Here is a 26,584-nt window from a genome sequence, read left to right as displayed (position 1 = left end):
TGCAATATTGCTAAAAGCGGCGTAAAACCATACTCACTCACTACATGCATCTACCAAGTCAGCGAGCCTGCAAGTATTTCGCATCGGGTTTACACCATCAACGGTAATCATATATCGTTGCTATATTGCTTTGGGTTTACACCATCGACAGTGATTTTGCCAGTATGTCATATGTTCCAGCATGTAAGTTGTCTATATAGGCAGCATCAGCAATCTGTTCTTATCCCCCATGCAAGATGAAGCCGTCTCTATTTATGTTGGAATATTTATGAAGATATTTTCACTTTGAAAGCAGCCTTTATCTTTAACCTTTAGAAACCGTAACTTAGTAATAAATATGTATGCATAAACACATACATGGAAGATACAATTTGCACTATAAACTATAACCTATAAATAAAACGACTGAATTATGCAATATTATACTATGACTGTAGCTGTAGTAGAAGCAAACGGCAAATTAGTATCGATTTATCGTTAATTCCGGGACCTGCGCTGCGATCACCCGAGCAAAATTGTATCCGTTAGTTGTGACAGAATCATATTATCGTGGGTTCGAATCCCAGATTCGCCGTGATTATTCTTGGTTTGTCACCATACCCGTGGTCGAAGGTTTTACGTAAGATGTAAAACGTCAAACCCCTACATCAATTCTTGCTTTTCCCCCACTTCAAGCTGATACGTTATGATATAACTGAAATACTTGTCAAAGCAGCGTTAAACTCACTCACACACTCCCAGGTAAACCTAGCGTCATCCAATCATGGCATTTGGGGTTTTTTTTAGGGGGTCCCCTTCTTTATTCATCTCAACAGGTAGAGCATTTATATATACATGTCATGTCAATAAAATTGTGGTACATTACATTCAAGAAGTGTACATACATATAAATTCTTGCCTGTAAAGTCAACGTAATGTATCAGTGTGTCTTACAAATTAGTTTTTAAACGAAGTGTGAAAGGAAGACCAGAAACCAAAAAAGTTTGCATAGTTACAATTTGTAAATGACATTACCTTTGTAGCATTGTAAGAACTAATTATCTCATGCTGTATGTGTTCACAATGTGGCATTAACCCTTTCCAACATTGTCTGTATATGACTTGTTTTGTTATTAAAAGTGCAATATTCAATGGGGTGTTGTGTTTGCCTTGAAATCCGAACAAAACATTTTCTTTGTTTAAATCAATGGTTCCTTCCACAACGGATTGTATCCAATTGTACAGTTTCTCCCAAATCTTTCTTACATGTTCACAATCATATAACATATGGATTCTAGTCCGAGGTTGATTTGTACAGAAAGTACGCATAGGAGAATCAACATATCCAATTTTATATAATTATTTGTTAGTTGTAAGAATGTAGTGATTACTCTTAAACTGAAATCATCTTATAGCCTCATTTTGAGTGCATCTTTTTGCCATCAATATATGTTCTTGCCAATTTTTTTCACAAACTCTCTTATTTAGTATACTTTCCCATTTTTCAATGTCATGATATTTAACAAACTCCTGCGCAGATAATGTCTTGTAAAATTCTTTGCTACCTATATTTTGGTTTAGCAGATGTGATATATTGAGTGGCATGGTTGGTCGAGGAGATATAGAATTGAAAACATTGTTTTCATTTACCTTACAAAATTGTTTGACTGCATTTACAACTCCATAATATAAAATGCACTTTGTTTGGACTCCATACATATGCACAAAAGCATTAGATACATAAAAGTTGCCTTTGTCATTTCTATATCCATAATTTAGTGACTTTATTAAATATTTTCCAAGGTCATTCAAATAGAATTTCAAATATTCTGTAGTAAATCCATCTGGTCCTGGGCTTTTTCAATTTTTCTTTTTCTTTAGAGCATCTAGGGCTTCTTTTGCGGTTATTTATCCTTCTAAGTCTAATGACATTTGGTTAGATAGTCTTGGAATGTCTCTATCGGAAAAAAAAGCTCTTCTAAATTTATTAATTCACAATCTTCTGTTTAGTTTCTACTAGCAATTCATCCCGTTTAACAGTTCCATCATTTTTATGTAATTCTTTAATATACTTATTTTTTAAAAATCGATATTCTAATTTTAAAAAGTAACCACCAGGCTTTTCGCCGTGTATCCATTTCGCCGTTGATCTAATACAAGCTCCTTTAGTCCTTACTTTATTTAATTCTTCCAATTCATTTATAACCGCATCAATATTTTCCATTAATTTCTATCTTTTCTACTTCAATGTTTCTTGAGTCAAATGTCAAGCTCATTGAGATCTGAAAATATAGTTTTTTCTTTAGTCTCATTTTTTTCTTAGTTGATGAATAATGAATAGATAGTCCTCTTATGGCTAATAACAATATTCCCATAATAATTTATCAACAATCAAATATATCTTTTTTTAACTAGACGCATCCTCATATTGATGTAATATGTTTTGTATTGTTGTTTTTATTTGTTTCACATAATTCTTATCTTGTATCAGAGAATTATTAAATTTTCAAAACCCTCTTCCTCTTTCTATATCTGATAAATGTATCGTCATTGAAATCAAAGAATGATCTTACATTCTTTAGAACCCCATTGGTGCTTTATTAATTGTTCCTAATCAGCTGTGAAATGTACTTCTTGTAAAAAGAAGATTTGTGCCTTTTTACTTCTCAAAAATCTGAACACTTGTTTTATTTTGAATGCATTATTCAGACTCTCCAGTTCAGAGACATAATTTTTAACTTTTCTTTATACATCATATTGCATCGTAATTTTTATTGTGTACCATCTGGCTGCAGCATCCCCATCCCTGAGACGCCCATCATCTGCCATTCGTACACCGACCCCTTGCCCATTTCATGGCATTTGTTCGTAATTGAACTCCGTGGGTAAAAACAATTGGCTGGTGTTATCATTATGGAACAATCTTAACATTCAAATAACTATCACTAAAACCGGATTATAACCGTACAAAACATTAATCGTCCTGAACGAAAACCGTCCACGTTTCTTAAATGACCCACGCGAAACACTTTTTAAAAATATTCATGTATGTCCCTGCGGATATTACTCAAAGATTGTTAAATTGCGACCGCCTGTTGTCGTTGTTCACTGGCGGACAAGACGATCGTCTAATCAGTGTCGGGTATGTGAGTGAGTGAGTTGGGTTTAACGCCGCTTTTAACAGTCTTCCAGTCATATCGCGGAGTGTCAGCTTAATGTTGGAAGAAAGCCCGAAGTGATGCAGGTCTCATACGTTTACCACTTCGGTGAAACCCACGAGCACGGGTATGTTGCTGATAAACCTAGAAACATAATCGCGGCGAACCGGGATTCGAACCAATAATCATAGGTTTCTGGCGTGCCCAAGGGACGCAACTCTGTACAGCGAATTACGGCGCCTCAGACGAATGGGTCACCAGTGCCCCCGCGGGTATGTAATTGGTATGGCACTGGTTATAATCAGATTGCTCTGGATAATCAAAACAGGATGAGGTAATTGGATGGCGCAGGTAATTTGAATGGTGGAGGGAAACGTATTGCGCTGGTGACATTGAAGGGAGTCTACATCCGGATCATTAGCAGTCCTATCATGTTTCACCATAGTCAGTTTCCGATTTGTTTGTCTGTTAACTCAAAATTGATTATGTGTATCTGTCTACTAGTTGTCTTAATTACGCGGTGAGTGAGTGAGTGAGTGAGTGAGTCGGGTTTAACGCAACTTTTAACAGTATTCCAGTTATATCGCGGCGTGTCAGCTTAATGTGGGAGGAAAGCCCGAAGTGATGCAAGTCTCAGACGTTTACCACTTCGGTGAAACCTACGAGCACGGGTATGGTGCTGACAAACATAGGAACATAATCGGGGCGAACCGGAATTCGAACCCTCAATCATAGGTTTCTGGCGTGCCCAAGGGATGCAAGTCTGCACAGCGAATCGCGGCGCCTTAGGCGACTTGGCCACCCGTAGTAATTGAAAGTTCTAACTTTAATAATAAATTTGGAAATTTCCGATGGGACATGAGGGGCTATTTTCATACATCGTCCTTTCTACGACATTTTTACATGTAAATATTTAACCTTGTTGAAATATCAATAGCTCATTTGGTTTTTTCCCCAGCCATTTGAAATGTTCCGGACAATTTAGAACTCCTGAAACGTTTGTCATATATGCTTCTTTGGTTGAAACTATTGAAGTTCAATATTGGACCCATCTTCCCGAGGCAAGGGAGTTAACTGACTATACATGTCCAGTTTCCACCCTTGTGGAACTAGGTCGGAATTTCTCGATCGTAAGGCCACCAGTGGCTATTACGAGTTATGTCCCTTCTATGTCCCTCCTATTGACCAATCAGATTCTACCTCTGATGTCGCTTGCAATTGTAACAAACAAAAAGGCGGCGCCCAATGAAGACGATCTGATCGATAATCAAGATATATATTGTAAAAACACGAGTTTTGCTTCGCGAAGGGTATCAAATCACGTGAGCATATTGATTACAAACATGAAAAGATTTGGAAAGTATCAGTTGAAGCTAAGTTGTCGGTACACATGCTTTGCAAATCCTGCAATCGCCCGACCTCTGCACGATAGTTTACCAACCGGATGTTGATTTAGTTACGCGATTTTGATTGGACCATGAATAGACTCGTTAGTCCAGCCAAAATATAGCTACAAAATCCCAGCCAAGTTCGGCAAGGGTGTAAACTAGACGTTTATACGAAAAGATATATCGGACCAAGTATACTGCCGAGCAAAAGAAAGTATACACCTACATTTGGTATTGGCTATAAATCAAAGAAATAAGTATTCGATGGTGATGTAGTGGACACGGGTATCATCGTTGCGTTTTGGGCCTTAAGATTGCATTGTTTCGGCGAGGTTTTGATAACGTTTGTGATTTTTGTAATGTTTTGGTCGCCTCTTACAACCAGTAGACTCATTCTAAAAAGCTGTTCCTGCGGGAGTAAAAGGGAATATGGCTTCACGCCAATATTTACCAATATTCCAGCGATATCCAAAACATTGTACCCACTTAGGGCCTTCTATCAGCCTGACGGCCTTCACCACTATGCTGCCCCACAAACCAATATTTTGACTTATACCATATGTTTCCGGGGTTTTTTTCAGGGAAACAAATGACTTACCTTTGCCTGTGTTTGGGACGGGTGCCATCGGTGGCGCAGGATATGTTCACATTTTCACTAACACCAGGTAATATCACTATTTCAGAGTAATTCATTAACATGCTCATCATTGTATAGTCGGAATTGTACAATGAACTCTGCTTCTGACAGAGATTTCAAATGGCCATGGAAAGGGTTTTGTCTCGATTATTTACAAAAGTGTGACTCCGTGTTATAGTGTTCAAGTGGGTGTGGCGTTGATCATGATATCGACCACTGTTTACAGGCCACCAACAGCTGGAATATTGATGACCGCGGTGTAACACAAGATTCACTCTTTCGACATACAATTGTCTGTACATCTGTTCGTTATGTACACATGTAACGAAACACATGCATCTTAAGTCCAAGTACCGTTCACTGCTTGATGACAAAAAGCAGCTTCAACTTGTTTTAGTGTGGGTCCTGGACACCGATGAACGTGTCAGCACCCTCACAGAACTCAGGACACCCAAGAGCCATGGGACGCTTGTGACACTGACACCCACGCATACCAGTCAAATTTGTACCAACGTGTATGTGCGTCTTCAGCCTTGGGAATACCAACAGTTCCTGCATTGACAAGGTGTAACCTGCCTCGGCCAATAAGACGAGGATACGTTTCCTGTCTGTCAATTCACATCGGATAATCTTATTCAATTTGGAAATGACTGGACACACTTATTAATGAGAAACGAGAGTCCCAGAAGCATAGTATACATCGCCTTAATCTCGACCAGAACAAAGGCCACGAAGATCATGTTTAAGTCCAACAAGCTTTGAGGCTGTCATGTCTGTTTATGTATGTGGGCGCGGAACAATGATAAGGAGAAAGGGAAGCAACAATAATCTAAGTCAGTCACTTTAATTCATAATTCATTTAAACATATATTTCAGGAATATTTGATTTTGCAAAGAAAAATATGGTTTGGAAAACTCACCTACCAGATCCATTCATTTCTTACCCCAATTTTAGTCTTTCGTGACTTCAAAGTATTCGAAATGTTTTATGATAGGAATGTGGGGGGACACTTTCAACTTTGACGTATCGGTGACAAAATTTATGTGCGATGCATGTTCCTATTTTGATTTTTACCACATGTTCCCGTGTTGATTTTTTCAGGCGAACAACTGACTTGCCGTTGCATGTGTTTGTGACGGGTGCCACCAAGGCAGGGCGGGACAACTAAGGAATGGCCAGGAGTCCGAACTTGACCACACAGAAGGAAGCGAGCTTCAAAAACATGTTTTATATCATTGGAAAGATCTCGAGGAGACGAATCCAAATAATGTGTGTCCCAGTGTGTACACATGTTTACAAGCTAAACAATTGGCTGAGAAAATGCATTACTGAAGAAATTTCTGGCCCCAAATTTTTTTTCTGCAGAAATTTCTGGCAGTATTTTTTTTTTCTACAGAATTTTTTCCTGCAGTAATATCAAGCATCAATCATTGGAGAGTTTAAACCGAATTCAGCAATTGAAGATATTTATCTTGGTATTATATTTACCAAATTTATCAAGAAAAGTCGACGTCACTCGAATTAAACAATGGAACAATATGTTGGCCTCATACCTTTGTATACTAGACAGATGCAAATCATTGAGCCTTGAGCTTACGCTATAATTATATAAATTATTATGAGAATTTCAGTGACCATCTTCAATGTCCTTTTTACGACTTTGAAGTGTACAACACTAAAGGTGAATGTGATTCTCAAAAAAATAAATTTCATAATTATTCCATGGGGCCAACCAAATATATAATCCCCAGTTGGAATTCAAAGAAACAACCTACATGTGATATACGGTACTCTGAAAGTAGGTTAACTTCAGACATGGAAAAAAATTGAACACAACCATGATTTTACGATATAACTGCATATATTGTTTCATAAATTTCATTGTGCACATCTCATCTTTAGAATTTAGAATTTAGAATTGTGTGTAATATATATATATATATATATAGATAGATATATAGATAGATAGATAGATAGATATATAGATATATATATATATTACACACAATTCTAAATATATATATATATATATATATATATATATATATATATATATATATATATATATATATATATATATATATATATATATTACACACAATTCTAAATACACAGCTTTACTAAGAAACAAAAACATACAAAGCACAAAACTTCTGCAATGCAATCCTTGGTAATATCTCAGCTTATACATAGCATAGATAAAAAATATGTACATTTCAGCAATACTTGCTGCTCCTTCTTTATTGTTCTGATACTGACGCTTGTCTTCGGTGCCTTGTCAGAGTGATCTGAAAGTAAAGAAAATAAATGTAAAGAATATGAGAACATAATTAAAATCACAGTGCATCTATACAATAAAAGCAAAAATAGTAACCTCATGAAGTTGGGTTGTTTCTCTGCCCACATTACACATATTCTAAGTAACGCTGACTAACCCTAATATTACACATCACAATACATATTTCAAAAGAAATGCAATATTTATTGAAATTACCTTTGATTGTTTTTGCAGTTTTTCATTGTTTTTCTCTATTGCCTTCTTGGACTTAAGTTGGGAGGGTTGTCGCTTCCCTTGGGGCAGGCATGACGGGTTTGAAGTCTGATAGCTTGGTGGTGGGTGTCCGGATGTCCCCAATCTTGAAGGAGGGCATCGCGGGTTGTTGCAGGCTTCTGTCTAAGTTCCCTTGCAAATACACTAAACAGTTGATCCACATCTTCATGTGTGTGACCCAAAGAAAGTTTCACCTGAAAATAGTATTTACAGTATTATCACTATGAAAATCAAATTGTTCAAAACTTGTTTATTTACAGAATACTGATTTGGGTATTGAGAATACTGAGAGAAAAATCAATCTTGTGCATTTTTCAAGTTTCAACATTGTGTGCAGATTCTTTTATACTTGGGATGAGCAATTGGACATGAAATACTTTTACTTCAAAACAATTCTAATGTGGTTTAAAACAATTTACATAAATTATAAAAATATTAACCACATGTGATTTCAGCATTTACTTTGAATTGTATAGTATAGCCTCAAGCAAAAAATACGCAATACATGATATTGTATGTGGAATCATATACCAATAATTTCATTGATAACTATCTTCATGATAGCACTAAAAGTGATACCTTGGATTGCAGCGTCCACTTTTGACTGGCCGACAAAATCTTGCAGCTTTACTGGTCCTGGAAATGTCAAATTAATATTTGAACAATACATAAATTGCAACTTTAATGTAATTGGATAGTCATACAAATATAACAATTGTCAATTTCCATTCTCAGAAATCAACAATGCCTCCAAAATTGGACAAGCCTACCAGACAAACATTGAATTTATTAAACAGGCCCGTACCAAGCATTTAGCTAAGACAAAGATAAATTTCTATCCTTCTAAACGTTTGTTACAAATATAATGTACACACAAATGTCTCGACATACATGGCATGATCCCATTACAAAACAAATCCCATTACATCCTTTACAAATAATACTGGACAAACTACAATAACGTAACCCATATATGTGCACTGTGGATACTAAGCTCCACTGGTTTCTAAATAAGAATCTACAAAACTCCCTAACAATAAGATATGCAGACAGTAATATATGTTTTGGTTTGGTTTGTTGTTTACTGCCGCGTTCACCAATATTCCACCTATATGACTGCGGTCTGTAACTAATCGAGTCTGGACCAGTCAATTCAGAGATTCATATCATGAGCATCTTGATAACTTGACAATCAGGTTATGAAATCACAATAATCCCCCTCTTCTTAAAAAGGCCGATTTGAAACGGAAACTAATATTTTATAAAGTAGTACTTTTTTACAGTCATTGTCTATAAGCATATTAAAATAATTACATTTATAGGATACAACATGCAAAGTTTCACTACAATATTGAAAGGATGTGTGGCAATACATTTTGTGCAGAAAACCATAAAAATCTACAGAGAGAATGAATTTCAAGTTTTGAGGACAACAGAGAGGTGCCCACTTCATGGTAGTTTTGGTGTTACATGCTTTCAATGCCTGACCTATGTGTAAACAAACTGTTTAAGCATATACAGCACCACTGTTGGTGATTTTGTTTGTTTGTTCACTTTTTTGTTTGACACCGCACTCCAACAATATTTCAGCTATATGACGGTGGTCTGTACAGAAGTCTGGACCAGACAATAAAGTGATTGACATCATGAACATCAATCTGTGAATTGGGATATGGTGACAAGCATAAACACAACATGTTTTTAATGTGGAGCACGGTTACCTGTAGATTTATCCATGCTTAATTTAAGATTTGAAACCTTATTCTCTGTTTTCGTTTCCAAATTCAGTTTAGTGCAGTTTACAGGTTACCAAGTGAAACATTGAAAACACAGTATTTTTATCTCCTGGTTAAATACTGGATAAAATTGGTAGCATATATATAGGTATTAATAGAGTTAGATAGAGTGACAGTAACATGAAAATGATAAGAATTTCAAGTCTAAAAACACTAGTTAGTCTGAAAATGTCATGTAATACTGAAAATGTCATGTTTTAATGAAAACTTGATTTTTAAACATTTTGATAATGCAATACAAAAGACATTCATTAACAAACATCTCACAAAACTGTGATGCAATAAGATCAGTGTCATGTATTTTCAAAATGATAATCTATCATTAAGTATTGTGACAATGTCTTGCGCCCTTAACATAAACTGTATGTTTTGGGCCATATTGTCAGTGTCACAGTTTGTATGTTTGTTGTTTAACGCCGCACTCAGCAATATTCCAGCTATATGACGGCGGTCTGTAAATAATCGAGTCTGGACCAGACAATCCAGTGATTAATATCATGAGCATCGATCCACGCAATTGGGATCGATGACATGCATCAACCAAGTCAGCGACCCTGACCACCCGATTCCGTTAGTCACCTCTTACGACAAGCATAGTCTCATTTTACGACAGGCATGGGTTGCTGAAGACCTTTTCTACCCCGGATCTTCACGGGTCTCAGATACATGTAGCCTATAGATCCTATAAAAAAATAAACCTTTGAGATATTAAAACAGTATTATCTCACATAATTATTCCAAGCTGATGTTATTATTCCAACTTTTTTATTTCCAAGTGTATATTTTTTAAATGATATTGAAGTTTAAACAATTGACATAAGAATCGCAAGTGTGTGGGTTGGTTTTTTGCTTGAATGGGCAATTAAAATGATAATGTAAAAAGTATCCAGTTGGCTATTAAATTACATTCATTTTCCCTAAACCATTGTCAGCAGTTATTGCTTTTTTATGACATAAGTAGAAATAAGTTATTATGTGTATTTTTATATAAAACAAGAATTACCAATAAAAACATCATATTTGGAAGGCAATCTGCCATTAATATAATGTAAGTATCTTGTAGGGATCATCAAACGGTGCAGACAAACATTAAGGATGTGCAGGGGCAACTTAAGATTAAAGATTTCTTGAAATGTTAATGGTTATCCAAAAACTTAATAAAGCATCAATTAATCATCTCTTTTATAGCACTGTTTGTGAAAAAGAATAATTGTTGATTTGTCTCAAGATTTCACTACTGAAAAAGAGTGACAAATATCTATTCAGATATTTATCTAGTTTACATAACCCTAACAATGACTACTGAATTTCTTCCATTTAAAATTCTTGTTATCATAAAACTTAGGCACGTCAAGATAAGTCGTATTCTACATGTGAAATCAATGTTAGTGACAAGACTTTTAAAAGCATTTTACACTGATGGACAGTCATGAACATGATTTTTTGTCAGCATATCTAAACTTACATTTAACCTAGCTGACAAACCCCTTGTGAAATAATAATATGAATACACTGAACGGTATGAATGACCTGACAAACATCAGACTAAGTTTATTCATTGTCTTTTCCTTATGCCAAATTTAAAAACATGTAAGCACAATAAATCATTTTAAAGTCAACAAGTTATGTAAAGTATGTTTGGAAACTAGCGGCTAGTTACTTAATATTTGTCACCTCTAAGTACATATCAAAATGGATAAAAAAAACTGAACTAAAACTGTAAAGACAAATAAACAGGCAGAGATAAAACACAATAGCAAAATGTGAGCCTTCATAAAAACACACGTGTGGATTTGAATCTCTCATAGTGCATGATCCTATCTGTATTGCAACCACAATTTATGCAACGCAATTATGTTACCGATGTGCTTTGTAATGACGATTTCGCGATATTATGAATGAATGATTCTGTCAAAGTGCCTTAATCCTTATCCACATTCTGACTGGTTTATTGAAAACGTCCTTTCGTTCTTACAGACGTTCTTTCGTACACATTGTTCTTTCTTTTCTTATGACGTCTTTTCGCAGCATTTGACTTTTAATATTGTATTTTGACCTTTAGTAGTAACATTTAGTTCTTTATTCGTAATATTTGACCTTAGTTGCGTACTTGTGTCCTTTATTTGAACTTTGTATTTTTTGACCGAATGGCTGCCCATAGAGTAGATCTCTGTCTCGTAAACTTGCCTAGCCCCACGCCTACTCTGTAAGCACCACAGAGTAGCCCGAGCCACCCACCAACTCACACCCTAATTAAGTCATGGCCTGGTCGGCAACGAGGGCAACACTTACCTGGTATACATACTAAGTAACACCAATATAATGCCACTTGAAGCCATATATGGGCTACACAATCCGCGTACTTTCGCAGGGCCCTGGCTCTTCCTTTCCTAGGTCATGTTGAAATTTTGATAAAAATCATGCACCGTGTTTAGATTCCGAAACGAAATTTGGCAACGCAGTCGGTGATGGTAAAAAACAACAACATCGAAACGCAAGACTGATGGAGTACTTCACCCCTACATTCGCCTTACCTGTTTGTTTTCGCGTTCGTAGCTCAACTGTACCTAATATTGCTGATGCAATAAATGAACCATATTGGAGCATGGTATTGTGCACATAAACATTACTTACCAATTTCCATGCTTTTCTTTGGGGGCAGATTTCTTGAAGAAAGGTGTCTGTCTTGACTGTTGATGACGTTGGTAAGATCTGTAATGGGTACGAACATGTTCAATGAATATGTTCATAAAGAAACCAATACAAACAGAAGGCCAACGTTCTTTAAGATATATACAGTGTTTGGTGTACAAAAAAAAATGCTTCTCACCCATGTCAACGTTGTTGAAGCTGAGCTGGTGAACCCTCCTTAAGGCATCCAGAGCTTCTCACTGCGACCGGAACTTGGGTTTTCGATGTGATTTACCTACTTGTTGAATAGCTTGACCGCCTGACTGAACGTTCTCGAAGATTTAACGATATTTAACGATACGTAATTAGGGTTAAATCAACATATACCGTTTTTATGGTCGGGCGTCCACGGCTGATTGGTGTATATCACGCCCCCTTGAGTGTTCACTGGGTGGTCACGTAATCTGTTGTAAGCTTTGGCACCAGCATCTCAGGTTACAATTTGATATTAATTCAAGTAATCAACTGATAATGTACATAGGTAGTTAACCTAATTACATTCAGTTTTGTCCGACAAGGAGCGAGTTTACTCTTTTTTTAGACATAGACTTTGTAACAGACTCGTCCCCTGGAAACACATATATTGTAAATAAATATTTTGCCGTTTCCATCACCTTTTTCACGATGTTCTATAACTGTTGTCCTGTACACTATCCATAGTGTAAGTCAGCTCGAGGAATTTTCATATAGTATTATCATTAAACAACAGATCCTATGCAACAGTTATGTTGCTACCCGGACAAAACTATTTCTATATTGTATCGCAAATGTAAACGAATAGCTCTTATTATAAATACAAACCTACATTTTAAGCAGTAATACCAATCACGCATTCAATAACACATATGAACAACCATGTGATTATAATGTCTCACGTTGGTTTCTCGGTCTCCTCCCATTAGTAAGACAGCCCAGTTGTGAGACACCTTAAAACAACAATGTCATACCTGGTTGCACATGTTAATCAGGTAATTAACCCCTATCATGAAAAAATGGACTTGTCTTATTATAGACAAAAGAGATGACTCAAGATGCTTGATACCCTCTTTTACTTTATTTCATTCAATATTTTAATTCATCCATCCCTTAAATCCATTGTTTTAACATATTCGCCACTTAGAGTTCAGTTAAAGTTAATATCACAGTTCACATCACAGTTCACATCGAGGATGTCATCACACTGACACAACCTTAATCCATCTTCAGAAGTTTGCCAACAGCATCCAAGAACTGGAGTAGTGTCTTGACACCCTGGGATAGCTGATCCTTCAGTCTGTAAAGTCGACTGTCCTTGTACACACGCTTTCTTGCTGGTGGGGGCGGTCGGGTAGCCTTGTGGTTAAAGCGTTCGCTGGTCATGCCGAAGACCCGGGTTCGATTCCCGACATGGGTACAATTTGTGAAGTCCGTTTCTCCGTGCAACTTCATGCCTGACTTACATTCCTATTGTTCTTTCAACACACTTACGCTTCTCCAAAATTAGAAAGAAGCTGTGTACACAGTGTTCTTGTGCGTTTCAATTACGCGTCCGGTTTGGCGGCAACTTCAAAGAGTGGACATATGGTTGCTCCTTCAGGTAGCTATAATTACCCTCTCTATAATGCAATATCGTATTATCCATTTGTAATGAATGATAGTAACTCTTAATCGGATTGGATTCAGTAAAATCTACATTTCTCATGGTCTTTAACATCGAGATTTGAAATATCTTTCATGTAAATACCTTCTTTGTCATGTGACTTGTATATATTCGTGTATATTCAGAATCGTACCTTCGCATTCCTGAAAAGTCTTTGCACAATGGCACAAGCAACGTGGTCTCTTTCTGTAAAAAAATAGCACTCTTTTTTCAGCCACAGCAAAGATCCCGAATCACGTGCAGTCAGCAAAGTTACAGCGTCTGGTTACCGTCTTGCAGTTACGATACAGGTAAGACGTCAAAATATTTATTGTTATATATATTTCTGGAAACGCCGATCCTAGAACGTGGAAAGAAACAATTTTGGTAACATGGTTATTTTATATAACAACAACCAAATAACAACCTGTGCTCCAAACAGAGATTGTGTTGCTTTGCTGTCATGCGAAACGCGTTTTGTAAGAGTCTAATTTTAGTGTATTTATTTCTACCACTTTTGATAAAAAAAACGCAAACAAACTAATCTGAAAAAGGAGATATCTCCACCCCCTGTGGTGTTATTGCGACTTGTATACTATCTACATGTACATTAGGCAACTTATTGTAGCTGTATGGCGACACTTGTAGTGTAGCTACGTGACCATAAATCTGTCTGTGGTGATCAGTGAAAGTGAAAACACGGAAAATTACAAAATACCAATCCACGCAGTATTTTGATAATTTACATGCGAGTTTTCTGTTATTTATAACATTAGAAATATTTAGATAAAAATAACTTTATAGACCCAATGTTTATGAATATAACAAATTGTTGTATTAATGTTTTCCTAAAATAAACATATATATCATCAATTTTACATATTTTGCTAGTTATGGCCAGAGGCAATGCCAAGTGATTTTATCTAGACTTATGCTAGGTTGTAGTGATTTAAAATCACATTTATATGACAGATTTCTGATTGATAATCCCTTCTGTTCATGCTTTCCACTTTTTTCTATCTTGTCCAAGCTATGCCAAGTTCAGAATTGATAAATACCTTTTTCTTAACCAGCTCCCAGCATACATACTATACTCCACGGCAATGAAGACTCATCTCCCTCAGGCAATGAACACATTATAAAATCAGTTCACAATTACATCATTGAAACAAACCGTTTTACGTAAGTTATGTGTCAACTTCAGAATATAAAATGCAATTGGTAGCTTGCTTTCCATTTTATTTCATTTTGTGTTACTCATTAATGTCTGCTCTATAGACTTCATTACAATCTACAGGTATAATGTACAATATTAGGAGAAGCATTAATGTAGGCCTTTTTGGCCTGTTTGCTAATCCTTTTTTCCATATTGTAACGTTATGTATTGTAAAATCTGAACATTAATGGAAATAAAATACTGTTTAAATCATATATATCATCTTCTCTTATTTATCCCATCAAAGCTGGTGCTGGGACAATTTAGAATACCCAAACGACGCATATTGTACGTGCCGTGCCGCCAGACTTCCTGCCAACTTGGCAATTAAATTTCCTCGGGTATTGTCACTTCATACGGTGATACATTGTCTCGCGCACGTGGTCGGTGGGTGTTGTCTATCAGCGCCACGATCACGTGATCGTTTTGTTAATTACTCTGTGTTACAGTCTCCCCGATCCTCAACTTTCAAAGCCTTCAATAAAATTTATGAGATCATTACCTTATCTTTATTCCGACTGAATCCACCTATATTCCAGACGCCCCCTCACACACAAACACTCCCAATGCAAATTCACTGAGGCTTAACCGTTACCAATTAACAGCTGTCAATTAAACAGTTCGCATCTAAGTAGTATGTTATAAAATATATTGAAAACCGTGTGCGTGCTACTTTGTGTGTGTTGGGGGTGGGGGGGGGGGGTGGGGGGGGGGGGGGCAGCAGATTATGCTGTGGAGACAGGCCTATCGGAAATTCGAACTTGAACAGCAACGCCAAAACCACATTCCGCCGCAGTGACCAGCTGCTGAATGACATAGACTAGGCTAGCTTTACACTAAGTCTTGTACCAGGCTGGCTGGCCGCATGGAGCTCTGGGTAGTAGGTCTGGTCTCGGCCTGGTCAGTCTATCTCTCCTTTGTCCTTTGACCCCCTTTCCGATCATAAGAGTTGAGTATCCCTTGCCAATGAAATACGTGTTTACCATCCTTTTACCTTAGAGCACCCATTTACGACACGTGGGGTTAGTTTTGAGTTCGGTTATGGTTTAGAAGTCTCTTGATATACACATATTTATTTCCATAAAGTGGAGGGATTGGCAAATAAGCAATTTTGCTTATCTGAATGCCACTCCCAAACATGATACATAAGTCACTTAACGAATTAATCCAATGTAATTTTCGCAGTATACTCATCCTTATATAATTTTCAGCTTCATGACAGTGTGGACATTGAGAGCCCCCTACACAAGTATGCAGTCACTGACAACTTATGGAGTGACCTGTACAAAACGGAAGATGCAGACGACTTCCTGGAGACACTTGACATGCTGACGAGTGTTTATAAAGTTAAATATGAAGGTAGATAGAAAATACTTAATGTATATTAAACAAAACTATAAGTTACTATTTTGCGATTTCTTTTTATACTGGCCTATAGAATCTATCTCATGTGTATTTGTTCAGGAGCTGTTTCGGCTGCCAAACCAGTGGACACACCCTGCATATCTCTGGCAGAGACCTCCCCAACAGATGAACAGCCCCTTAATTCTAAGGCTACAATAATGGTAACATATTTATTTTACGTGTTTCCGATATGAATATTCCTCTCCAGGAAATAGGGAGGATGCATTGTTAATCCACTCCACTGACCACTGGTACCAAATTAAGCATGGGGTCCTTGTCATACCCAAATTTTACAAGTTAAGGATTGGAAGGTTCTTAGATTCAAGGATTCATACAGGAAAACCTCGACACCCCAACCTCCCCTTCATTTCAAATACTGTAAAGCCGTTGAAGATACATCTTTTACAAAATATTTGTGCGCCAATCCAATTCAATGGACTATCATTTCTGCCTTTTATTTCCTGCACTTTTGATACATTACATATTATGTTTCGTTTTATGTTTTTTCCAGGCATTTCACTACCTTCACCCAAAAGCTGGTAAAAGTGGGACAGCCCTTCTTTGCAATGCAGATACTAAATGGAGGAAACAGTGCCAGGAGGCAGTGAAACCAACAGAGACATCACGTGTAAGATATCATACTCTGTTTTCCATGTGGCCGCACATGAGGTTATGTACCATAGCAATATTCCATGATGTCATGTCATGTATTACAATTCTATCAGTGTGATGTACTCATGGAAAACGATTGCATTATTGGACATGCCAATTAAAAAACCCAAATGTTATTCAGCACCTGAAGCTAGTGTAACAGTTTACTTACATATTATTTTTCACATTTTCCCTTGTATTCTTTAAGTCATGTAATGCATGCTTAGATTGGCTAGTTGGTTTGTTGTTTTAACACCGCACTCAGCAATATTCCAGCTATATGACAGTGGTCTGTAAATAATCGAGTATGGACCAGAAAATCCAGTGATTAATATCAAGAGCATCGATCCACGGGATTGGGATCGTTGGCATGTTTCAACCTAGTCAGCGATCCTGACCACCAGATCCTGTTAGTCGCCCCTAACGACAAGCATAGTCTCCTTTTACGGCAAGGATGGGTTGCTGAAGACCTATTCTACCCTGGATCTTCATGCATGTTAAGATGTATGCATTTGATGATTTCTACTGAATATGTGTTGAATCTTCTATTTGATGCCTTTTTCCAGCACCGTTTTGGTGGTCGTTTCAAAGTTCAGCTAGCTGTAGCTACGACGTCAGACAGATGTTATCGTCTCATTCTTGATATCATGGAATTATTCAGCCTTGGTAAACTTAAGGAGCAAAAGAACACAAAGGTCAACACCTGTCTTTTCTTGGAGACTGTTTCATTTAAAGATGAGGCAACCCTTTATAGGAAGCTAACAGAATTTAGAAATGGTGAAATCTCCAAAGAAGAATTCAACTATCAACTGAAACAGATTAAACAAGAAAACAAGGTAAGGAGTACTAAGGATAGAATCAGATCTTTGTCATTTAAACACTCTCACTCACTCAAGGAACTTCAAAATGTGAATAATTTATATAGTTGTTTTTTTTAATTGTCATTAGTATGAAAATGAAAATGTATATTATATTTGAAGGGAACTGGAAACAATAAGGAAGCAGCTGATGTATTAGCGCTGCAAGAACAACTGAAAGAGAAGGACATTTTGATTCAGGAGCTGAGAACACAGACCAAGTTCTGAGACAGGAACTGGATAAAATGGTATGTTTAGTTACACTGGTGGTTAGTTACACTTGGTAAATGTACTTTCATTCTTAGCCTATTTGGAGTCCGGGTTAGAATATATTTTTTTTTTATTTGTCCCCAGATATCTATGCTATCGATTTGGGTGACTACTTAGTTTGTGTGGTCAGACACTGTGACTTTAGTGATTGTGTGTCGTCGTACCCCAATCATGCCAGTATGGTCATAAGATCAATCACTAGATTGTCGAGTCTCGCTTATGTACAGGCTGAATTATTGCTGAGTGCAGTGTTAAGCAACAATACAAAAAATAGGGAAAAAACCGTTAATTCTGGAGATCCTCCCTCTGTATACATGTATGTGGATTTTCATTGGCCGGGCACTGTTGCTGTGTATGTCTATAACTGATATTCATGACTCGCCCTGATTATGATCCTTGGCAACATTACAGTCCACATGGGTTCCATTCAGATGAGAGCTAATGAAGCTGATTGACTGTCTTATCAATATGATAATCACCACATTTCCTATAGCAAGATCAGTATTGTGAAAAACTGGAAAATATATATTGAAAACTTCAAAAAAGAATATACAGAAATGACTGTGATTTGAACATCCTCTTTGTCCACTTAGTACCATGCTTTAATATAAACACACATAACACTGATTTTGTCCATAGATGTCCCCCTGCAAGTTCAATGTTGGCATGATTGTGGAGGCATTGGGGTAGGATGGCTTTTGGCATGTAATTACTGTTTTCTTGTAATATAGCATGTGAATATATAATTTTTTGAAAGATCTCACGAAATTAGTTTTATATTTTGCTTGTAATCATGTGAACTAAAAATGTTTGTTTTGAGGAAAAAGGTCATTTGAAGCAACTCCAGGTTAAACTATCCAATGATTGAACCTTATTTCTCCTGAATTAAAATAATCCTGCTAAATATTACTGCAGAAAAAAATTCTGCCAGAAATTTCTGTAGAAACAAAAATTCTGCCAGAAATTTCTGTAGAAATAAAAATACTAACAGAAATTTCTGCAGTAATGCACCGACTTTTATCAGTATTTGATAGTGATTCATAAACACATGTTCCTGACTCTGCTTTTAGCAGACATTTCTTATGATTGTTTGGCGCTTTTATTTCGTCTTTTGAAAAATCAACTGTAACAATTCCGAGACTTATGTGTAGTTCAACGCCATAGTGTTAGCAGCGTTGCATAATTGTGGATGGTTCTCGAGAAACTACAATTTCATTGTTAGAATATTTGTTCATAATGTTGTAAATAAATAAAAGCTCCCAAAACAGCATGAAAATGTTAGCCTCGTTTGAAGATTAAGCAGCGCTCGATGACTACCTTATGGTAAAGACGATGGTAGAAATCCCTGTGCATCAATTGCCACTGAATATCTTCGAAGTAAGACCATCGGTAGAATGATTGGATTGACTACCTTTTGATTCTAAAAGAGGAACTCGATAAGAGACAATTGGGAGTCCCTGAAAAATTAATTCAAGTCAGTCAAAACAATTCCGTGTGTCTGTTAACTCAAATTTCATGCTGCATTTCTATCAAGCAATAAATGATAGAATATCTCAGTATCACACCTGAGTACAACGTCCAGACCAAGTATGGTCATGAATACTACATTGTGGGGGAGTTGCTTGTTTGTTCATAGCGGTAAACAAAAAGATCTACATTCCTCTTGGCGTCTTGTAAACGACAGTAGTGTAAGAAAATATATATTTATATAATATATAATATAAAATATATATTAGCCCTGATTGGTCAATGACACCCTCCATACCCATGCCTTTGATGCTTCTGTTTGATTTGGAGGATTTCGTCTTATTAAATCATTAGGAGGACTTCAAGTTACTGATCTTGTAGTTGATTCTGAGCCAGGACATTCTGAATGTGCATTTTAAGAAGTAAAATTAACGCAACTATACGTTATTAAGCAAAATTATAAAGAAATTATGTATCACTGACTACATTTTAAATCAGAGAATGTTCCAATATGTTGATGACGGAAATAAAATGAGTGAGTGAGTTGGGTTTAACGCCGCTTTTAACAGTATTCCAGTTATATCAGCTTAATGTGGGAGGAAAGCCCGAAGTGATGCAGGTCTCAGACGTTTACCACTTCGGTGAAACCCACGAGCAGGGGTATGGTGCTGACGAACCTAGAAACATAATCGGGGCGAACCGGGATTCGAACCCACAATCATAGGTTTCTGGCGTGCCTAAGGGACACAACTCTGCACAGCGAATCGCGGCGCCTTAGACGACTGGGCCACCCGTGACCCCGGGAATAAAATGAACTCGCCCATTCGGCCGTCGTTGATTCTGTTCCCAGAATCAACAGATTCTCCATCACGATTTGCTTCGCAACTAGTTTGTGCAACTCTGTGACACATGATACATGGAAATGAATGATACATATGGATGATGTATGAGATGATATATGATGAATGTAAGTCTGATATGTATATAATATACATGAAATATGATAACTGAAACTGAATGAAATGTAGGTATGGATAATGTAAGATGTGTGATAAAATGGGAGTGTGAATGTGATGTTTGAATCATAATGTACATGGAATATGATAAATGAAACCATGGATGATGTATGATGTATGAAATATCAGAAGAAATGTATGAATAAAGAAAAAACACTAAATATCATTTGCTAGTGTTTGTCAGTTGTCACTGTAGGCAATAGTACACTAAATTGGGCCAGTTCAACTCTGTAGAGAGGTAGCAGGGTATCACATGTAAAACCACTGAAGCATATAAATGTTTGTTTTAGACTGTAGGCATTAGTGGACCCCTCCCTTGCTGAAGTTGAGTGAGTGAGTATGGTTTTACGCCGCTTTTAGCAATATTCCAGCAATATCACGGCGGGGGAGACCAGAAATGGGCTTCACACATTGTACCATATCGGGAATCGAACCCGGGTCTTCGGCGTGACGAGCGACCGCTTTAACCACTAGGCCACCCGACCGCCCTTGCTGAAGTTGAGGCAGGTGTGGAAGGTTCAACAACAAACGCCATCTCTCACTATCATACAACCAACTCTCACCGTGCATCAATAATGCGGCAGAAATACTGCAGGGATAAAACAAAGGTGTTTATAATGTATCTGACAGCAAAGGGTTTTTAAAAGCAAAGAGACGGACCCTCAAGAAAGCAATACCGGTTTATCTTGAATCCTCATTCAAAATAACTAAATGCAGCAAAGAATGTTTCGGTGATCGTGGCACAGTCAGGCTGGTTAGGCTCATTATCAGCTCAGGGCCCTTGCCCCCTTTACACGCAGCCCAGACAGCGAATGGGACTTCTCCCAGGAAGCGCTGCCCATCCAGATCATTTTTGAGAATAAGAAGACTCCCCAACACTGCAGCCTTCTGCATTACCCAGATTGTCAGAAGGGCTGTATTCCCGGTGGCAAACCAGTAGAGTAGTAGTAGTAGTAGTAGTAGTAGTGGTGGTGGTGGTTGTAGTAGTAGTAGTAGCAGTAGTGTTGTAGTTGTTGTTTTATCATTAGTATAATGGCAGCTCAGGTGTACACCAGTAATATCATTTTACCAAAAAGTGACGATATCTCTGCGGTCACTCTCTAAGTGCATGAACACAAGTATTTAATCGCAGCATTTACTCTAACCAGCCATATAGCAGATAACACGTTCATACCCGGGCCCTGATTAGCAGGCGCTGAGGCTTGGGAGACCTGAATTATTTGTTTCGTAATATGGAACCATCAGACAGTACAAGAAGGGAAAACCAAGCTGTCACTGAGGCCGACAGGAACCACGGAAGTGTCTGAATGATTGCATGTGGTCCCGGACGATGCTATGTATAGATGAGGGTCAAGATGACATACGATTCAGGGATTCTGCTATTCTTGCACAATACATGTACATCATGTGGTTTTCAGGCGGGGTTTTTAAAAATTAATTACCTTTTTTTATCAGCAGACCAAAAATTTTATAAATGTGGAATACGATTTATGTTTCTTCTTGGTAACCTATGTGACCGATAGAAACAATTCAGAAAGTGAAAAAAGTGCTGTCATATTTTGCAGAAATTAATACACTGAGTGTTTGGAATCTATTGAATGTATACATCATTGGAATTCTGAATGATGCAAAAAGAGTGCACTATTCACGTGATAATACGACTGCGTGTAAATAATCAAGTCTGAACAAGTGGTTGAAAGGATGAACAACAATCGGCTCAGTCTTGGTACGAATGCACGCAAAGTCAGCAAGAGGTCGACTATCTAATTCCGGAATTTCCGAGTGAGTGAGTGAGTGAGTGAGTGAGTGAGTGAGTGAGCGAGCGAGCGAGTAGGATTCACAGTGAAGCAAATATTTCCAAACAACATAAACTCGTTTAGACATTCAACAACAAAAATTGAAATAAGCATACGCATTATCTATGAATAAATCGTTCGTGGAAACCTATCAGATGGAAAAGGCAAATACAAAATGGTAATGTCTGCGACATGATATGCGATGAAACATTTACGAGACTCATCCTTGAAATATGAAAACCAATTCCAAAGGTTAATATGATTTCCAGGGCCACTTAATACTTCCTTGTATAATGGATTCAATGTAACATTCATGTCCCATATTCAGGACATCAAGTGTGGATAAGTAGGCGCGCACAACCTTTTGGAAAAGTTTGATGGGGAGGCGAGATGAAAAGATATTTAAGCTGGAAATACTGAAAGATAATCAGATATCCCAAACACCGACAAGATGAAGCATCAGGTTTCCCAAACGTCCCAGCAGACCGTGGCTTTTTAACTGCTTTGGTGTGTGAGTTAGTGAGTTTAACGCCGCTTGTAACAGTATTCCAGTTATATCATGGCGTGTCAGCTTAATGTGGGAGGAAAGCCCGAAATTATGCAGGTCTCGGACGTTTACCCCTTCGGTGAAACCCAAGATCATGGGTATGGTGCTGACAAACCTAGAAATATAATCGGCTCGAGCCGGGATTCGAACCCTCGATTATAAGTTTCTGGAGTGTCAGAGGTCCACCACTGCACAAGGAATTGCGGCGCCTTCGACGATTGGGCCACCCGTGCCCCAACTCCTTTGATGAAGAGATGTATATCGGTGGGGATTATGCGTAATGTTTAGTAAAAGCTTCATGATAACGCTTTTAAGTTCATTTTCTTATGTGAAATTGAATTCAACGGAAGCCACGGCGAGATGTTAGAAGCGCGTTACGGCGCTTATAGCAATTCCAGCAATATCACGCAGGGGGACACCAGACATATGTTGGGAATAGACACCGCTCCTCAGGTCCGGGTTAGACTTGATCCCTATCAGCCTATGCAGGTCGTAAAGGGTGACTAAATCGGTAACCCATGGGGATTCCGGGTTAGACGTGGTCCCTATCAGCCACTGCTGGTCGTAAGAGGTGACTAAATAGGTAACCCATGGGGATTCCGGGTTAGACGTGGTCCCTATCAGCCACTGCTGGTCCTAAGAGGTGACAAAATCGGTAACCCATGGGGATTCCGGGTTAGACGTGGTCCCTATCAGCCACTGCTGGTCCTAAGAGGTGATTAAATCGGTAACCCATGGGGATTCCGGGTTAGACTTAGTCCCTAGCAACCTCTGCTGGTCGTAAAAGGTGACTAAATTTGATGAATCGAAAGGTTTGGTTGGTCGTTCCTTCAGTCCCCAACGAGGAAAACTGAAACTGACTAATCGAAAGCTTTCTCTAGGCCCCTGTACATGGGCTTGTTGGACCTGGCAACATACTGACACATAGAGACATAGCCAAGTTAGAGAGCCCGAGACCCGTGAAGATCCGGGGTAAAATAAGTCTTCAGCAACCCATGCTTATCACAAGAGGCGACTATGCTTGTCGTAAGCGACGACTAATGGAATCGGCTGGTCAGGCTCGCTGACTTGGTTGATGCATGTTATCGTATCCCAATTGCGTAGATCGATGCTCATGATATCAATCACTAAGTTGTCTGGTCCAGACTCGATTATTTCAAAACTGCCGTCATATAACTGGACCAATACGTGTGGTGTTAAACAACAAATAAACAAACGAAACCCCGACCACCAGGTTGTTACAACATATTGGCTATAATGACTGGTTATGCAACTGTGGTAGTTATGCGCGTTGTGATGACATACACTGACACAGACCAAGGTTACGTAGACGCATATTCCGTGACTGGGCCCGTTCTACAGAGACACAATCAACGAGGGCGGAGCCAGCATTTATAAAAGGCAGGGGGTTCAAAATCCCCAAATCCTCTCTCAGTCACTTTTACTGCCTACAACATACTGCATTTGGATTTCCCCCTCTGGATCCGCCTCTGGTCCAGCATCCATAGTTTCAGCATCTGTTGATTTCTGTATTGCGACTTTCTAATTCTACCAAAGAAAAACTGACATTTTCCATAATTGTTATCCAAACTGTCAAGTTGTCACCCTGGCCACACATTCCAACAATGAGCTATAGTCGTCTAGCGTCCTCCCGATAATAATAGTGTAAGATTTGCTGTCGTGTTAGTCCCGGAACTGCTGATATTTGCCAGGTGACCATTGTTGCTGCAGTAATGTGCCGATCAATGCTAGACATGTTAGTTTTTTGGTATTTAAGATCCGTCTTTAGATAAAACATCCTATAGGGAATTGTCGACAGGCGGTTTTTGTTTCAACATGATTGACAGAGACACACTAAATAGATAAGACACTGACCTTAGGAACTTAAATATACATCGATTTTCATATTTGCTCTTCTATGGACACGGGGCACGGAATGGGCGTGAAGGTTAGAGAACGGGTGCCGAGTTTGTATACGGATGTCTAGAAGTTGGTATTCAGTATCAACGTTTAGCTGTATGTTTTTATACATCATATCATTTCACATCATATTATATTTAAGTTTTGTCTACATGAACGTCAGACAGTGGTTACCCAATATCTACATGGACGTCAAGCAGTGGTTGTATAACATCTACATGGTCGCCTAGCAGTAGTTATGAAAGATCAACATGGGTGTCTTGCAGTGGCTATTTAAGTGAGTGAGTGAGTATGGTTATACGCCGCTTTTAGCAATATTCCAGCAATATCACGGCGGGGACACCAGAAATAGGGTTCACACATTGTACCCATGTGGGGAATCAAACCCGGGTCCTCAGCGTGACGAGCGACCGCTTTAACCACCAGGCTACCCAACCGCACCTGGCTATTTAAGAGGTGTCAAGCAGTAGTTATGAACCAGCTACACGGGTGTCAAGCAGTGGCTATTTAAGACCTATACAGATGTATAACAGTGGCCATTTAAGACCAATACGGGTGTATAACAGTGGTTATTTAAGACCTATACGGGTGTCTAACAGTGGCTATTTAAGACCTTTACGGGTGTCTAACAATGGCTATTTAAGACCTATACGGGTGTCTAACAGTGGCTTTTAAGACCTATACGGGTGTCTAACAGTGGCTTTTAAGACCTATACGGGTGTATAACAGTGGCTATTTAAGACCTATACGGGTGTCTAACAATGGCTATTTAAGACCTATACGGGTGTCTAACAGTGGCTTTTAAGACCTATACGGGTGTATAACAGTGGCTATTTAAGACCTATACGGGTGTCTAACAGTGGCTTTTAAGACCTATATGGGTGTATAACAGTTGCTATTTAAGACCTATACGGGTGTATGACAGTGGCTTTTAAGACCTATACGGGTGACTAACAGTTACTATTTAAGACCTATACGGGTGTCTAACAGTGGCTTTTAAGACCAATACGGGTGTATAACAGTGGCTATTTAAGACCTATACGGGTGTCTAACAATGGCTATTTAAGACCTATACGGGTGTCTAACAGTGGCTTTTAAGACCTATACGGGTGTATAACAGTGGCTATTTAAGACCTATATGGGTGTCTAACAGTGGCTTTTAAGACCTATACGGGTGTATAACAGTTGCTATTTAAGACCTATACGGGTGTATAACAGTGGCTTTTAAGACCTATACGGGTGACTAACAGTTGCTATTTAAGACCTATACGGGTGTCTAACAGTGGCTTTTAAGACCTATACGGGTGTCTAACAATGGCTTTTAAGACCTATACGGGTGTCTAGCAGTGGCTTTTAAGACCTATACGGGTGTATAACAGTGGCTATTTAAGATCAACACGAACGTATAGCAGTGGCTATTTAAGACCTATACGGGTGTCTAACAATGGCTATTTAAGACCTATACGGGTGTATAACAGTGGCTATTTAAGACCAATACGGGTATCTAACAGTGGCTTTTAAGACCTATACGGGTGTATAACAGTGGCTATTTAAGACCTATACGGGTGTCTAACAATGGCTATTTAAGACCTATACGGGTGTATAACAGTGGCTATTTAAG

The 26,584-nt window shown here is 38.1% G+C and overlaps 2 protein-coding genes across 2 annotated transcripts in view; one reads left to right on the top strand and one right to left on the bottom strand.

Annotated features, from left to right (window-relative positions):
* LOC139467985 (sodium/calcium exchanger 3-like) overlaps positions 1 to 26,584 on the bottom strand; it is a 105,992-nt gene that overhangs the window by 52,890 nt on the left and 26,518 nt on the right. The window lies entirely within an intron of this gene.
* LOC139468279 (uncharacterized) lies at positions 16,389 to 18,175 on the top strand. The gene is made up of 4 exons (XM_071250148.1): positions 16,389 to 16,562; positions 16,948 to 17,067; positions 17,657 to 17,926; positions 18,071 to 18,175. The coding sequence occupies exons 1-4, from the start codon at positions 16,389 to 16,391 to the stop codon at positions 18,173 to 18,175; spliced, it is 669 nt and encodes a 222-aa protein (XP_071106249.1).

Source organism: Haliotis cracherodii, unplaced genomic scaffold (genome assembly GCF_022045235.1).
Source record: "Haliotis cracherodii isolate W230 unplaced genomic scaffold, xgHalCrac1.p SCAF_2, whole genome shotgun sequence".
Classification (NCBI taxonomy): Eukaryota; Metazoa; Mollusca; class Gastropoda; order Lepetellida; family Haliotidae; genus Haliotis; species Haliotis cracherodii.
The sequence above is the reverse complement of the archived record's forward strand: the minus strand, read 5'-3'. Positions and strand labels throughout refer to the sequence as shown.

Bases quoted from the DNA above. Each gene is read 5' to 3' on its own strand.
- LOC139468279 (XM_071250148.1), top strand. From the start codon at position 16,389: ATGAAGGTAGATAGAAAATACTTAATGTATATTAAACAAAACTATAAG. The intron at 17,068-17,656 runs GTAAGATATCAT...GCCTTTTTCCAG, and splicing joins AACCAACAGAGACATCACGT to CACCGTTTTGGTGGTCGTTT. The intron at 17,927-18,070 runs GTAAGGAGTACT...TTATATTTGAAG, and splicing joins AGATTAAACAAGAAAACAAG to GGAACTGGAAACAATAAGGA.